The 13,185-nt window shown below is 44.6% G+C and overlaps 2 protein-coding genes across 2 annotated transcripts in view; one reads left to right on the forward strand and one right to left on the reverse strand.

The window, feature by feature from the left end:
* Positions 1-13,185, reverse strand: part of LOC123325518 (histone H2B type 1-C/E/F/G/I) — a 388,315-nt gene that overhangs the window by 6,456 nt on the left and 368,674 nt on the right. The window lies entirely within an intron of this gene.
* LOC123325520 (histone H4) lies at positions 950-1,268 on the forward strand. Its single transcript, XM_044917591.1, has one exon. The coding sequence runs from the start codon at positions 956-958 to the stop codon at positions 1,265-1,267; it is 312 nt and encodes a 103-aa protein (XP_044773526.1). The 5' UTR covers positions 950-955; the 3' UTR covers position 1,268.

The following is a 13,185-nucleotide window of genomic DNA, read 5'->3' on the forward strand; positions in this document are numbered from 1 at the left end:
GGCTGACTGCCTATACGGTAAGTACCAGCAGAGAAGAAATTTTTTAAATTACCTTTTATAGTACACAGAAGGGAGGCACTTATTGTGAATGTACAGAATGAGTAAATATTGCCATTTGTCTATTAAGCGTATCTATGTATCATCTATGTATAGAATGTTAATTCTGCAACTCTTTTTACTTGGACAGTATTTCAGTTTATTAGCATTTATGTTTATTATTAGTTCTGTTGGTTTGCAAACTTTTACACAGCATGATGTATCTTCAATATTTTACTGACATAGATTAGTGGTAGGTGACAAGATCAGAAGACCTCAGCTCTACCCCAACAATATCACTTATTAGAACAGGATTAGGTCTCCAAGCCTGGAATTCCTCATCTCTACAATACAAATAGTGCTTTATAAATTTGGGAGTAGAGTTTGCTCCCTTTCCTAGAGTTTCCTTTTTATCAGTAATGCTGAAAACCACGTAAGTATATATGTCCTGCCAAAGGGGAATGTTCTGTGATCTGCCCTATTTAAATAAGTATTGTTAAAATTGTAAGCATTAATACTTGCATTTTTTAAAAGTCTTCACATTTAAAAATTACTCTTATTCTGTTATCCCTCGCTTTTATAGACAACCGTACGTCACTGCCTCCTTTTTATAAATGATAAAAGAGGTGAGGAGATTTATACAATATCAATGATCTGAGAGACCCCACAGGCACAGGACTAGTCGCAGAAACCAGCGATTCCGGCCTCTACAAGGAAAGGGGAGGCAGATGCGGCCCCCACTCCCCGCCGCCTCCCCTCGCTAAGCCGGGGCCCCGCCGAGGAAGGTGGGAAGGGGCGGAGCGGAGGTCTCGTTCCCGCCCCTAGCGTTTCAGTTTCCTAAACGGTCCGCAAGACGGGTATATAAAGGGCTGCAGGCCGAGCTCCGGGACTGGACTGTAACCATCGCCTGCTGTTCGCTATGTCCGGCCGCGGCAAGGGCGGGAAGGGCCTGGGCAAGGGCGGCGCCAAGCGCCACCGCAAGGTGCTGCGCGACAACATCCAGGGCATCACCAAGCCCGCCATCCGGCGGCTGGCCCGGCGCGGCGGCGTCAAGCGCATCTCCGGCCTCATCTACGAGGAGACCCGCGGGGTGCTCAAGGTGTTCCTGGAGAACGTGATCCGGGACGCCGTCACCTACACGGAGCACGCCAAGCGCAAGACGGTCACGGCCATGGACGTGGTCTACGCGCTCAAGCGCCAGGGCCGCACCCTCTACGGCTTCGGGGGCTGAGTTTCGCTGCAGCTCTGGGCGCTGCCGCCTCGCCGCCGTCCCCAAAGGCCCTTCTCAGGGCCACCCACTCGGTCACAGGAAGAGCTGTTGCCGGAGGACGAAAGTAACATCCGCTACTTTGTCGCTGTTCCTTCCTTCGGACTCTGGCTGGACGGGCGCCCCGTTCCCCCGGCGGACCCCGGGGAGGGAAGGAGTGCAGCTTGCATTCGCCGGGCTTGCCTCCTTCCCGTGTTCTGTCCGCTCTGTCCTGGCCTTCCTACCTAGGACTTCATCCCTCCCTTCATTTCCCTGCCAAGCAGCCAGAAGAGGTGGCCTTCAGCCCATGCTCACCCAGCTATTGATGTTCTAAATGTGCTCTGCTTACCTGAAGACCGGAGTTTCCGTTACGGGATGCCAGAGAGAGCACGCCCTTGTTGACCATGGACAGTTTTCGTCTGTGTTGTCTTTAGCCCACAGATACTATCAATAGCTTTTTTTTTTTAACGAACTAGTGAGCTTTGTGGGCTGTCCTAAATTAACGGTAGTGCTGTAGCCCAGCTTAAGTCCTCTTCTGGCTCCTTACTATCAATGTATATATACCTGTCTCAACTTAAACCAGACCCCTATCAATTACTAGAGCCTAACTATTATGTTAAATCTCCAAGTAATCTGGAGTACCCACGTCTCAGTCACTCTTCATGATTATCCGTCTTCTGCGCCACTCACTAAAATACCTTTGCCACAATTACCAGTGATCTAATTGCCAAGTCCTAAAGAGCACTAAGAACATCCATCTGCTGCAACTGACCTTGTTCATCCCTCCTCCCTTCGCAGTCTCTTCACAGGGTTTTTGGTATCTTTCGTCCTGACCCGGGTCCTGTATTCTCCATGATTCTTCTCCCTTTGCTTTTGGGGCCCTATTCCTCTGCTTGTAATTCTTCCCAATGAACAAACTTGCAGTCTCTTCACATCAGTCCGTAGATCGTCCTTGAGCCATCTCTTCCAGACTCTTCCGTAGATGGTGAGACATCCAGGCACCCAGGAAAGAACTGAGGATCAGCTGAAAGGTAGCAGAAGAGGCCATCCCAATTTACAGCACTTGGGCATAAGGATTATTTTGAGCTCAAGGCGCTTGAAAAGCAGATGTAAGAATGGGGCTCTGACCTTCCCATTTCTCCCTGAAGGCAGATAATGATCCCATGTGAAAGGAGTCATGCCTATATGAGGAGAAGAATGCATCACTAGAAACGGAGTCATGCTGAGAGAAATCTATACAAACAGACCTTGTTAAAATAACCCTGGATCTCCTTTCGTCCCCTCCTATTTTTGTTGCTATTTCAAGATTATTACTCTTTGTTCAACCTAGCATGTAAGCACTTAGGCCTAACCACTTTCAGGGGCTTCATGTTCCTGTGAAGACTCCCATGAACACATAAAAATATTAAATAACATGTTATGCTTTTCTCTTGTTACTCTGTTTTATGTCAATTTAATTCTTGGGCTCAGCCAGAGACCCTGAAAGGGTATTGGGACATTCTGCCTCTTGTACACAGCCTTCCAGCCCAATCCTCAAAGCCCTTCTGTCACTGCAGGTTCCTGCCAGATCTTTGCCTGCATCATTCACCCCCCCCCCCCCCCCCCCCCCCCGCACCAGAATCCCTCCACCTCACTGCAGTCAGAGACCTGAGTGATGTGCACATTTCATTATCCCATCTAGGCCAAACTACAAAAAATAAAAAGCCTTCACTAGTTCTCCCAACATCTGCAGAATAAAATCCAATTCTTGAGCTTTATCTGGCACCTGCTCACCTGCAGAATCTCCTCTTCCAGCCCGTCTCCCCATCCACCACTGACTTCTCTAGCTGAATATGCTGAACAACTTGTCATACTTGGAGTTTTCTTTTCCTCAACAGTATCCTTTATATACACGTGTCTTCGTCCACAAAGAACCTTCAACTTTTGGGGAGGTTTTATAAAAATGCTCTCAGGTTCTCTGGCTGGACCCGCTAAATGAGACTTAAGACAGCCTAACCAGAGGAAAACAAACGGAATCTTAGCATGTGCATCACATACACACGTAAGAAGAGCCCTCGGCAATAAGGAACTCAAAGCAGAAGTTAGAGTTCGGGGTCTATGTACCTAATTTAGTAGGGGACAGGGAGGGAAGAAGGGCTCTATGGAAAAGCAAATGACTTTTTGGAAAGATAAATGGGCCTAAAAGAATAGATGGCAGATATGATAGTTTATGACAAAATCTGTCTGGGTGTGGTACCAACTTCTCATTTACAACAAGAGACGAGTGTCACTCCCAAGGAGGGGATGTATAACAACAGAGTTATTTTTGAGAGGACCTGCTTTTAGGCACAGAAAGATATCAGGAACTCAAATGCCTTCAGCCAGAATTAATTCTTATGCTTTGTATAAATGCTTATATAAAGTGGCATATTTTGGGGTGGCAGATCCTGATCCCCTTCACTCCTTTAAGAGTTTCCTTCAGGAAAACTTCACCTGATTCTCCCGGGCAAAATCAGTGCCTAGGACTTCCTGACATTCCAAAAGACATGCTCCACACATGAGCCTAACCCAGCATCAGAGTTTCCAATCCGACCTCAGAGCTACTACACACTTCAACAGCTCTCTAGATGCCTGGAAGGCTTGGACAGTATCTTCATTTTGCTATTCTTAGGACCAAGGTAATTACCAGCGCCTAGTATTCACTTAGTAAATATTTGTGCAATGACTAGATGATTCAATGGAATGAATAAACTATCAAAAGTCACAAGTAAACTTTTATACAAATTCCTCTCCTTTAATAATTTTATCTGCTCCCCTAGAACTTTTTCCTCTCTTACCACCTTCTTTGACACAAATGTCAGGCTTGTGGCTACAAAGCACCATTGCAGACTTTCAGACACAGATTGTAAACTCTCAGTTTGGGATAAAAATAATTTAATGAGTCCCAGTCTGCATGTATAAAATAAATACGCCTCCTGTTTCTTGTTCTCGCAGGTCTTTAAAGTCCACCTTTCAAAGAGGATAATTTTACCCAAAATTTTCTCACAAAAATGCCACTGTCATAGGCTTATATGTAATCAAATTGAGCCAGATTTCTATCACTATTTAATGGAATAGTCATATGTTGCTATAGAATTCCTAAGCTTTATTTTGCTGGCATGAGATAAGAGAAAGAAAATAAAAGAGGGATTAGCAGGATTTTTTTTTTTTTGGTCCATATTTGATTTAAGTGTGATGCCAAAAAAACTATTTCTTGGGGTGCCTGGGTGGCTCAGTTGGATGGGCATCCAATTCTTGATCTCGGCTTGGGTCTTGATCTCAGGGTCATGGGTTCAAGCCCCATGTTGGGCTCCATGCTGGGTGTGGAGCCTACTTGGAAAAAAAAAAAAAACTGTTTCTTTAGTTCTGTTACTAGGCTTGATCTTTTCTACAATGTAAACTTTCCTAAAAATGTATGGTATTATGTTTTTAGCATATTCACTGATACAGTATGAAAAATAGTTACTGCAACAGATCTTTTAGGAAAATATTTAATCGTCCAAATTAATCCAAATTTATTTACTCTGAGTGAAAATGGTATGTTTATTCAGAGTTATTGACTGCACTTCCGAAATTTGGATTTACCTATGTCTGTTGTGGGAAACAAAGGCAAAAGAACAGTTAAATTTCCTTACTACCTAGAGCCCACTGACAAGTCCTTGAAACAGGCAGAGTGACCTTCCTCTAGGGGCTCAGCGGCCTTGATGTTAATACTTTACTAAGGGCAAAAGGCAATCCTAGCCTGACCTCCAGGATCCTGTGAGTCTACTTTAACACATAAAAATTCCTTTGGAAACTTCCTTTGTCTCTACCCCGCCCCCCAAGATACACGTTGGCAATCATCCTCCAAGCAGATGACCCACTGATAAACATCTGAAGAGTCCCATGACTGAGTTTTTATGGAACAGTAATAAATGACCTTTTCCTAACAACAGGTAGGTCCTGGAAACTAGAGACTCACGCTGTCCCTAACCTCTCCCAACTTGAAAGTACGTAACAGGCCACTCCTCATGGCCCCAGCGCGGCTCTTCCTACCCACGGGTCCTGTCCATGTGCTTTAGGAAAACCACTTTTTTTGCACCAAAGACGTCTCAAGAATTCTTTCTTGGCCCCGGCTTCGAGCCCTAACATCTTTCCTACATCATATCCATTGATACGGATTTTTTTAAATAGTATAGTATAATATATAGAAAATATCAAAGTACCATCTCATGTAATAAATAAAAATATCATGTCATAAAATTTTAGTTTCAAGTATGTATGTTTTTGTTTTGTTTTGTTTTTATTGTGGAACTTGGAGTTTGCAAACTACGGATCCACTTGTTTCTTTCATGCATTTGTGCGGTTCCCATGTTAGAAGCAGCTCCACATATCCAGGCTTCCCGGCTGCAACTGCCAGCCTCCCTGGCGGCTGAAATGGGGATGTGTGGCCAGGCTCCATGGATCAGCCTCACCTTCGAAAGACTTCTCTTCAAAGTTGCCGGACGGGACAGCAGATGCCAGAGCCTCACTTCGCTGGGAGAGGGGCGGACAGAAGCATCCAGGCTTTGGTGGTGGCAGCAGCCACGGGGTCCAGGGGATCAGGCGCCCACGGCCACGGCGTCCAGAGGGTCAGGTGCCCGCGGCCACGGCGTCCAGTGGGTCAGGTGCCTGGGGTGCCCTAGCACCTGTGGCCGCCGTGCCCGGCCGGCTCCGCAGCATGCTTTCAGCTTTTGTCCCTGGGAGCGGCTTCAGGCCTGGTTCCACAGCCCCTCCCCAGGATGCGGCTGTCCGTCTACCCCTTAAAACATCACCTCTCATGTTTGATCAGCCAGAGTCAGCCTTTCTTTTTGCAACTAAGCACGTGGAGTTTAAAAAAAAAAAAAAAGGTATTACATGGTTTTAAATACTTTCTGGTGGTAGAGTCTGTGTATTTTAGGTGCTTAAAGTTGCTTCCCAACAGTGATGTGTAAGGAAGGTAAAATTAGCAGGAGAAAAACAATACAAATTCTACTTTCCATGTGCACAGGAGTCTTCCCAAGAAAATGAAGACCCAAAGACGTGGCTAGGCCTGCGTACTTACAGCCTGGGTTGCATGAAGAGAGGAAATTATGGAACAGTGACTAAAATGATATAGGGAGGCTGAAGGAGGATAAGGGTTATTTTAACAAGATCCGTTTTTACAGATTTCTCTCCACCTCAGTTCGTGTCTCTGGTGAGAAGAATGTTCTTACCTCCTGGCGCAGGTGGGGACACCTTTCACATGGGAATTTCATCTCTTGCTTTCTGGAAGGAAAAGGAAGTTCAGAGCACCCTTCTTGCATCGACTGTTTTTCAAGTGCCTTTAGCTGAAAATAATCAATATTCTGATTATCAAGTCCAATTGATTTGATCTTCGATATTGAAGTGGCATATACCGGGGTGGCGTGCTCTGGACCCCCACAGATGCAGAAAGGCTTCTTTCCTTGTTGTGGCCTTGGCGGACTGAATACCCGGCCCAGCCCACCCACAAAGATGCCCACGTCCTAATCCCCAGAGCCTGTGAATATGTTAGCTTACCGAAAAGGACTTTGCAGATGGAATGAAATGGAGGGTGTGGAGATGAGGGGATGATTTCAGATCATACAAGTGAGCCCCATGCAACACGAGGATCCTTATGAAAGGAGGCATGAGAGTCAGAGAAGTGACCATGAAGAAACTGAAGCAATGTGCTTGGCTGACACAGGAAGGGGCTACGTGCCAAGGAATATGGGTGACCTCTAGAAGCTGAAAAAGGCAAAAAAAAAAAAAAATTCCCTCTAGATCTTCGGAAAGAAATGCAGTCTTAAACACCTTCATTGTAGCCCCTTAGACGCATTTTGAACTTCTGACCTTCAGAAGTGAAAGCTAATAAATTTAAGGGTTTTTTTTTCTTTTAAGCAACTAAATTGGTGTTAATTTGGTAGAGCGGCCACAGGAAACAAATACAGGACTAATAACCTAATTGAAGTAGCCTTAACCTTCCTTTGTCATAGTGTGAAAATTTGGCTTGAGATTTTACCTGGGAACTTAACCTACGTTTGCCATAGGAAAACCTAGTTCCCAGAGTAAAAGGCATAATTATTTTATCTCTAAGATGCGCAGTTTGGATTCTTAATCAAATCAATACTTAATCTCCTATGTGACAAGCAATGAGGTGGACTCTGTTCCCAGATAGTAAAGATCATCGAGGCATCATGGTGAAAAAACAATATATTGTATTGGTAAAAGTCCAGACAAGACCAATGGAATATAGTACAGAACCCAGAAACCCTCACACTTGGGAGCACTCAATATGGGGTAGAGAAGGCATAACAGACCTGCAAGGAACATAAGATGCCTTCTGGAAATGACACCTGCAAAGCTGGAGAGCCACATGGAAAAACGAATGAAATCAAAACTTCACCCCGAGATGACTAAAGACTGAAACGTGAAAGGCAAAACATAAACTCCTAAAAAATAGCATAAGTAAATACCATCGTGACCTTGGTTTAGAGAAGGAAATTTATAAAATAAGACAGGAAAAAGAAAAAAAGAAATAAAGTAAAAGATGGGTAAATGTGACTGTGTTAAACACAAGGGGTTCCGTTTATATAGGCAACCATGTAAAGAGCAAAAATATAAGGCACAAAACTGACAAAGTGCTAGGGTCCAGAATATAAATCAATACCTATTTAAATCAATTTAAAAAGGTGGTGGTGGGGGGGGGGGAATGGTATAGAAGCTGACCAAAAAACTTGTTCAGGAACTTCACAAATGAGAAAAACCAAATGACAGACAAATATGTTAAATATATGTGGCCCAGGGGCACCTGGGTGGCTCAGTGGGTTAAGCGTCTGCCTCCTGATTTCAGCTCAGGTCTTGATCCCAGGATCCAGCCCTGCATCTGGCTCTGTGCTCAGCGGGGAGTCTGCTTGAGATCCTATCCCTCTGCCCCTCCCCTCCCCACACTCTCTCAAATGAAAATATATATATATATATATGAAGAACAGAAGAGAAAGTCACAACATAGATCATCCCTATGTGACTGCCCCATCTTCTGACTGCAGGGGTCCCATTCTAGCCTAACCAGAATCACATGCCCTAAGGGAGCAGCTAATCCCCAAATTGTTGGCAGGAGGACAAATGTGTTATTAAGAGAAAAAGGTAGAGCAGGGATAAAGGGGTAACTATTGAAAATAAAGCAGGATGCTAGAGACGAAAGACCATGGACTTTTGCTCCTCTAGGCCCTGGATTGACTCCCTGCATTTACCTTTCTCAGTATTTAATCTCGGACAGTTTGCTTAACTTCTCAGCCTCGCTTTCTTGTCTCTAGGTGGGGGCGTAGGCTCTGGCCAGGCTGTTATGAAGATAAACTGAGACCAGACAGACAGAACAAGTCTTGTACCCCCAGCATAAGTGAATCAGATCATTGCACAAAGGACTTACAGGCCCCAATTAGCATCAGTTCAAAACGTCATGTCACAGTCCGAATGTTGTATATAAACAATTAAGAACCTACAATAGTCATTGTTGTGAAATCCCGGGCTTTTTATTAGGTAAATTGTTTCAGATAATAAGGCTTTCTTTGGGATGGAATGCTTGGTCACAGTAACTTGCACTTTTATTATACTTTAAAGTTCACAAGGTGTACACAAAGTATTTAATTGGGTCCTCACAACAACATTGTGAGGTAGGTAGGGTGATCCATCCTCTTTCTACAGGCGTTCAGACATGAAGTGACTTGTACAAATTCACTCAGGTAACAGCTATCCTCTGTGGCTTGGGTTACTCCTCGGAAACAGCCCCAGGCTGCCACTCTGAAGAGGAGACATTGATTTAATGCCACTGATATAAAAGAAGATACAGAATGAATTAGTACATCATTCTTGTCACAACAGTGGGGGGACCAAGGTTCCTGGAAGACAGACACAGTTTCTTTTATTATTTTTTTAAGGTTTTTATTTATTTGAGAGTGAGTGCGTGAGCTGCGGCAGAGGGGGAGGGAGAAGCAGACTCCCCACCAAGCAGGGAGCCCGATGCGGGACTCGATCCCAGGACCCTGGAATCATGACCCGAGCCAAAGGCAGACGCTTAACCGACTGAGCCACCCAGGTACCCCTGATACGGTCTTTTAAAAGGAGACAAAAGAACTTGTCAACGGGTAGGCAGCATTGTTGACGGCAAAGGGTGCAATAGGTCTAAGGATTCGTCGGCCCTCCAAGTAAAACAATCCTAGAGTGAAAATCAGTGTCTCTCTCCACTGTCCCCTCACCACCTCCACCACCATCGAAGGCCCATTGGGCTCTCGCCCGGCCATCGGCAGCGGCCTTCACACTGCTCTGCACTTACACCCACTCCGACCTCCACTAAGGGACAGACGTAGCTTCTCCAGAGTGAATCTTCTGACACATGAAACCTAAACCAGATCAGGTTCCTCCTCTGTGTTAATAAAATCCAAAGCCTTGTCAGCATCTACAGGATCCCATAAGCCACGGTCCCTGACTACCTTGAGTTTATTTCTTTCACAATACTGTTCACCATCTGAAATTACCATCTCTGTGCACTTGGGCATTGTCCGTCTCCTCTCACAAGTGCCCAGCACAGCACCTGACATGTGGTCGGTGCTCCAGACATCCGGTGTGCACGGAGTAAAAGTGAAGGTAATATCCCTAGAGGAGACCCCACTCCTTTGCCTCTTAACGTCTCCTGCCTGCAATGTTGTGATCACGGTATGATCAAGTCCCTCACCAAGACTGTCAGTGTAGCATACACAGCAGTGAAGAGGAAAACCATCAGCTTTGGAGAAACATAAGTTTCAACCACAATTTATAAACAAATGGATGGTTACCAGCTAAACAGACATTTAGTAAGAAGACCACGGGCTTCTCTCAGAAAACCCGACAAGGTAACCTTAGACAAGTCACTTAATCTCTCTCGACAGCTCTTGTAAAAAGTCCTCCGCTCTTGGAGGCCACGACTCTAGACATCACATCCGTGTTAGGTTTATACATTAGCATTCTTACTTAGAAATTAATTGGAGTGCGGTTCGAATTGAGCACATTCCCCCGAGGGCTTAAGCACTTGTTGAGAAACTAAAACAAAATCAGTGATGAGGCTAAAAAGCCTAACAATCATTCTGGCCTATTACAGAGGTAAGTTCTGTATCTGAAAGACCTATCTGCATGCCATGGCAAACATTTATTTACCAAACATTTGCTCTTCCCATCTTCTATAAGTTGTCTTCCTTCCCGTTGAAGCACCAGATCCCGGCCCCCTTCCCCTTAGCTCAGGATGACATATATAAACCTCGATTACCTGACTGCCGGGGAATCTTATTTTTATGGGGCTCCTGCATGTACGAAATTTGTTGTGCTTCTGTTATTCTGTCTTATGGAAGTTCAAATATTCAACCAGCCAAAAAACTAGAAAAGAAGGGAAAAGTCTGCTCTGTGAAGTGTGTAACACAAGGGTTCGGGGAACCCACTTTGGTCTATAGAGGGGAGCTACAGAAATCACGGAGAGGAGGATAAAGGCTCCAGGGGATGGAAAAGCCAGGTAGCCAGCCATTCCCCTGAATGATGTGAGTGCTGCCAAGTTAGCAAAAGGCAGGTGGAAATGCAGAGAACAGAGGACCCCATGGGTGCTGCATGTCCTGGAGACCTAAGCTGATCGTGCGCTTGTCCGCAGAGTGGCCACACTCTCCCGACCATGGTAGGAGATAAAAGGGCCCTATTGTGATTCAGAACTCTCCTTTTCTCTCTTCCCTTGGCGAACAGAAGATTCTTTGGGGTATTAGAAGTAAAACATAAGAGAAAAAAATTCATTTAAAATTGTTGGTGATCACCATCTATCCCTCACATGGGTTAAAGTAAGGTTAGAGATAAGAACTCAACTCTCAAAAACACGGTGTAATACTCCAAACCACTACTGTAGAGATTTATTAGTTTTTATACTTTCCAAGTGTTACACTTTCCAAGATCTCAGACCAGAAAAGAGAGAAGCCAAGATTCAAGCCATGTCTGTTTGACTCCAAAACCCTCCCAACAACCCTGTTGGGAAGGTATCATCATCCCCATTTTACAGATGAGGTCACTGAGGCACAGAGAACTTATGTGACTTATTACACAATTCGTAAGTGTTAGAGCCATAATTCCAAGCCAGTCGCTCTGGCTCTAGTCTGCTGTTAAACCCTGCCATATTGTATAAGGGCCCAAAATATTCTGGGGCCTATGGGAAAGTGGATTGAAAAGCTTGGCTTTGATGGAAAAACTAAAGTAACTGGGAAAATGCATATCTTAGAAAGGATTTTATTTCTAAGAAATAGAGCAAAAATGTATAGATCTCTTTGTTTGGAGGCAGCAAAGTGCCAAAGTTATGCAATGACCTTGCCCGTGGGTGAGCAGCCTGGCTAAATCTTTACCAATAAATCCTGTGCACGTGTGTCCGAAACATAGTCTGTTCATATTAAAATACATGTGCAGGGGTGCCTGGGTGGTTCAGTTGGTTAAGTGTCTAACTTGGGCTCAGGTCATGATCTTGGGGTCCTGGGATGGAGTCCCACCTTGTGCTCCCCACTCAGCAGGGAGTCTGCTTCTCCCTCTCCTTCTGCCCCTCCCCCTGCTTGTGCTTTCTTTCTCTCAAATAAATAAATAAAATGTTAAAAAAAAAAAAACACGTACAGGGCATCTGGGTGGCTCAGTTGGTTAAGCGACTGCCTTCGGCTCAGGTCATGATCCTCGAGTCCCAGGATCGAGTCCCATATCGGGCTCACTGCTCAGCAGGGAGTCTGCTTCTCCCTCTGCCCCTCCCCCCTCTCATGCTCTCTATCTCTCATTCTCTCTCTCTCAAATAAATAAAATCTTTAAAAAAATGTACAAACTGGAGGAAATTATGAAAAATATGGCACACAATGGGAAACTAAAAACAGAAGGGAAAAAGCAAGTTATATAATTCACATAGAGCAAGGAATATAAAAATAACTATTTATCTGTGGTGAAAAATACATACAAACTTTAAAAAATCTTTTAAAAGTTCGAAATGCAACCTTGAATTAACATCTATTTTTAAAAAGTTTTATTGTGTTCTCTTTCATTTTTTTTGTTTTTAAACTTAAAACACATGATTACTTTGTCAGGTTTCAATTTTTCCCATGGAAAGCCAAATGCCAACCAAATATACATCATTCTAAACTCAAAATTCATAGATTTAGAGAATAAATATTCAATTCTGTGGAATTGGGTATATGGAGTAACTTGTTTATAATAGTTTATAAAGTCCCATGTGGTCTATGAATGGTTTGAACTGTGACACCAACCCTACAAGCCGCTTCCAGGGACAAGGCAAAGAATTTTAAATCTTTCAAAAGAAAGTGTGTCATAGGAACAGATAACTTTCTAGAACATTCATTTTAGAAAACATGGAGATGGCCTACTTCAAACATAACTGTACTGAGCATCTTCCAGTTGGCCCTCCAGAATTAGCTCTGCCTTCTCCCCCTGGCCCTAGGCCATATGGGGCTCCCCTGTATGGATCCCACCAATGGATTACCTGGACCCCCACCTCTGGTTGGGGTCAGCCAGTGAAAACCACCTGTAGGAGATGGGAGGAAGGAGAGATGGGTGTTGTGAGTGTTTACTACCCAGTTTCCCCTCCAGGGGTCCCCACAGGCTGCTTGCACCCCTCTCTCAAAGCCTCAGCACCTGCTGGAGATCCCTTTCCATGCAGCTCTCTTAACTGCTTTCCTTGCCGCATCAGGCTTATGGGGGATAAGCTGCCCCACTGACCAGGCCTGGGGAGAGGCACAATTTCTTGGGGTTTCTGTACCTTGAACTCAGTTTGCAAATAGCTTCTTTAGGAAACACGCCTCCTATTGCCCAATGTGAGGGGGGTGTCACCTGTCCTGACC

Source organism: Neomonachus schauinslandi, chromosome 8, assembly GCF_002201575.2.
Source record: "Neomonachus schauinslandi chromosome 8, ASM220157v2, whole genome shotgun sequence".
NCBI lineage: Eukaryota > Metazoa > Chordata > Mammalia > Carnivora > Phocidae > Neomonachus > Neomonachus schauinslandi.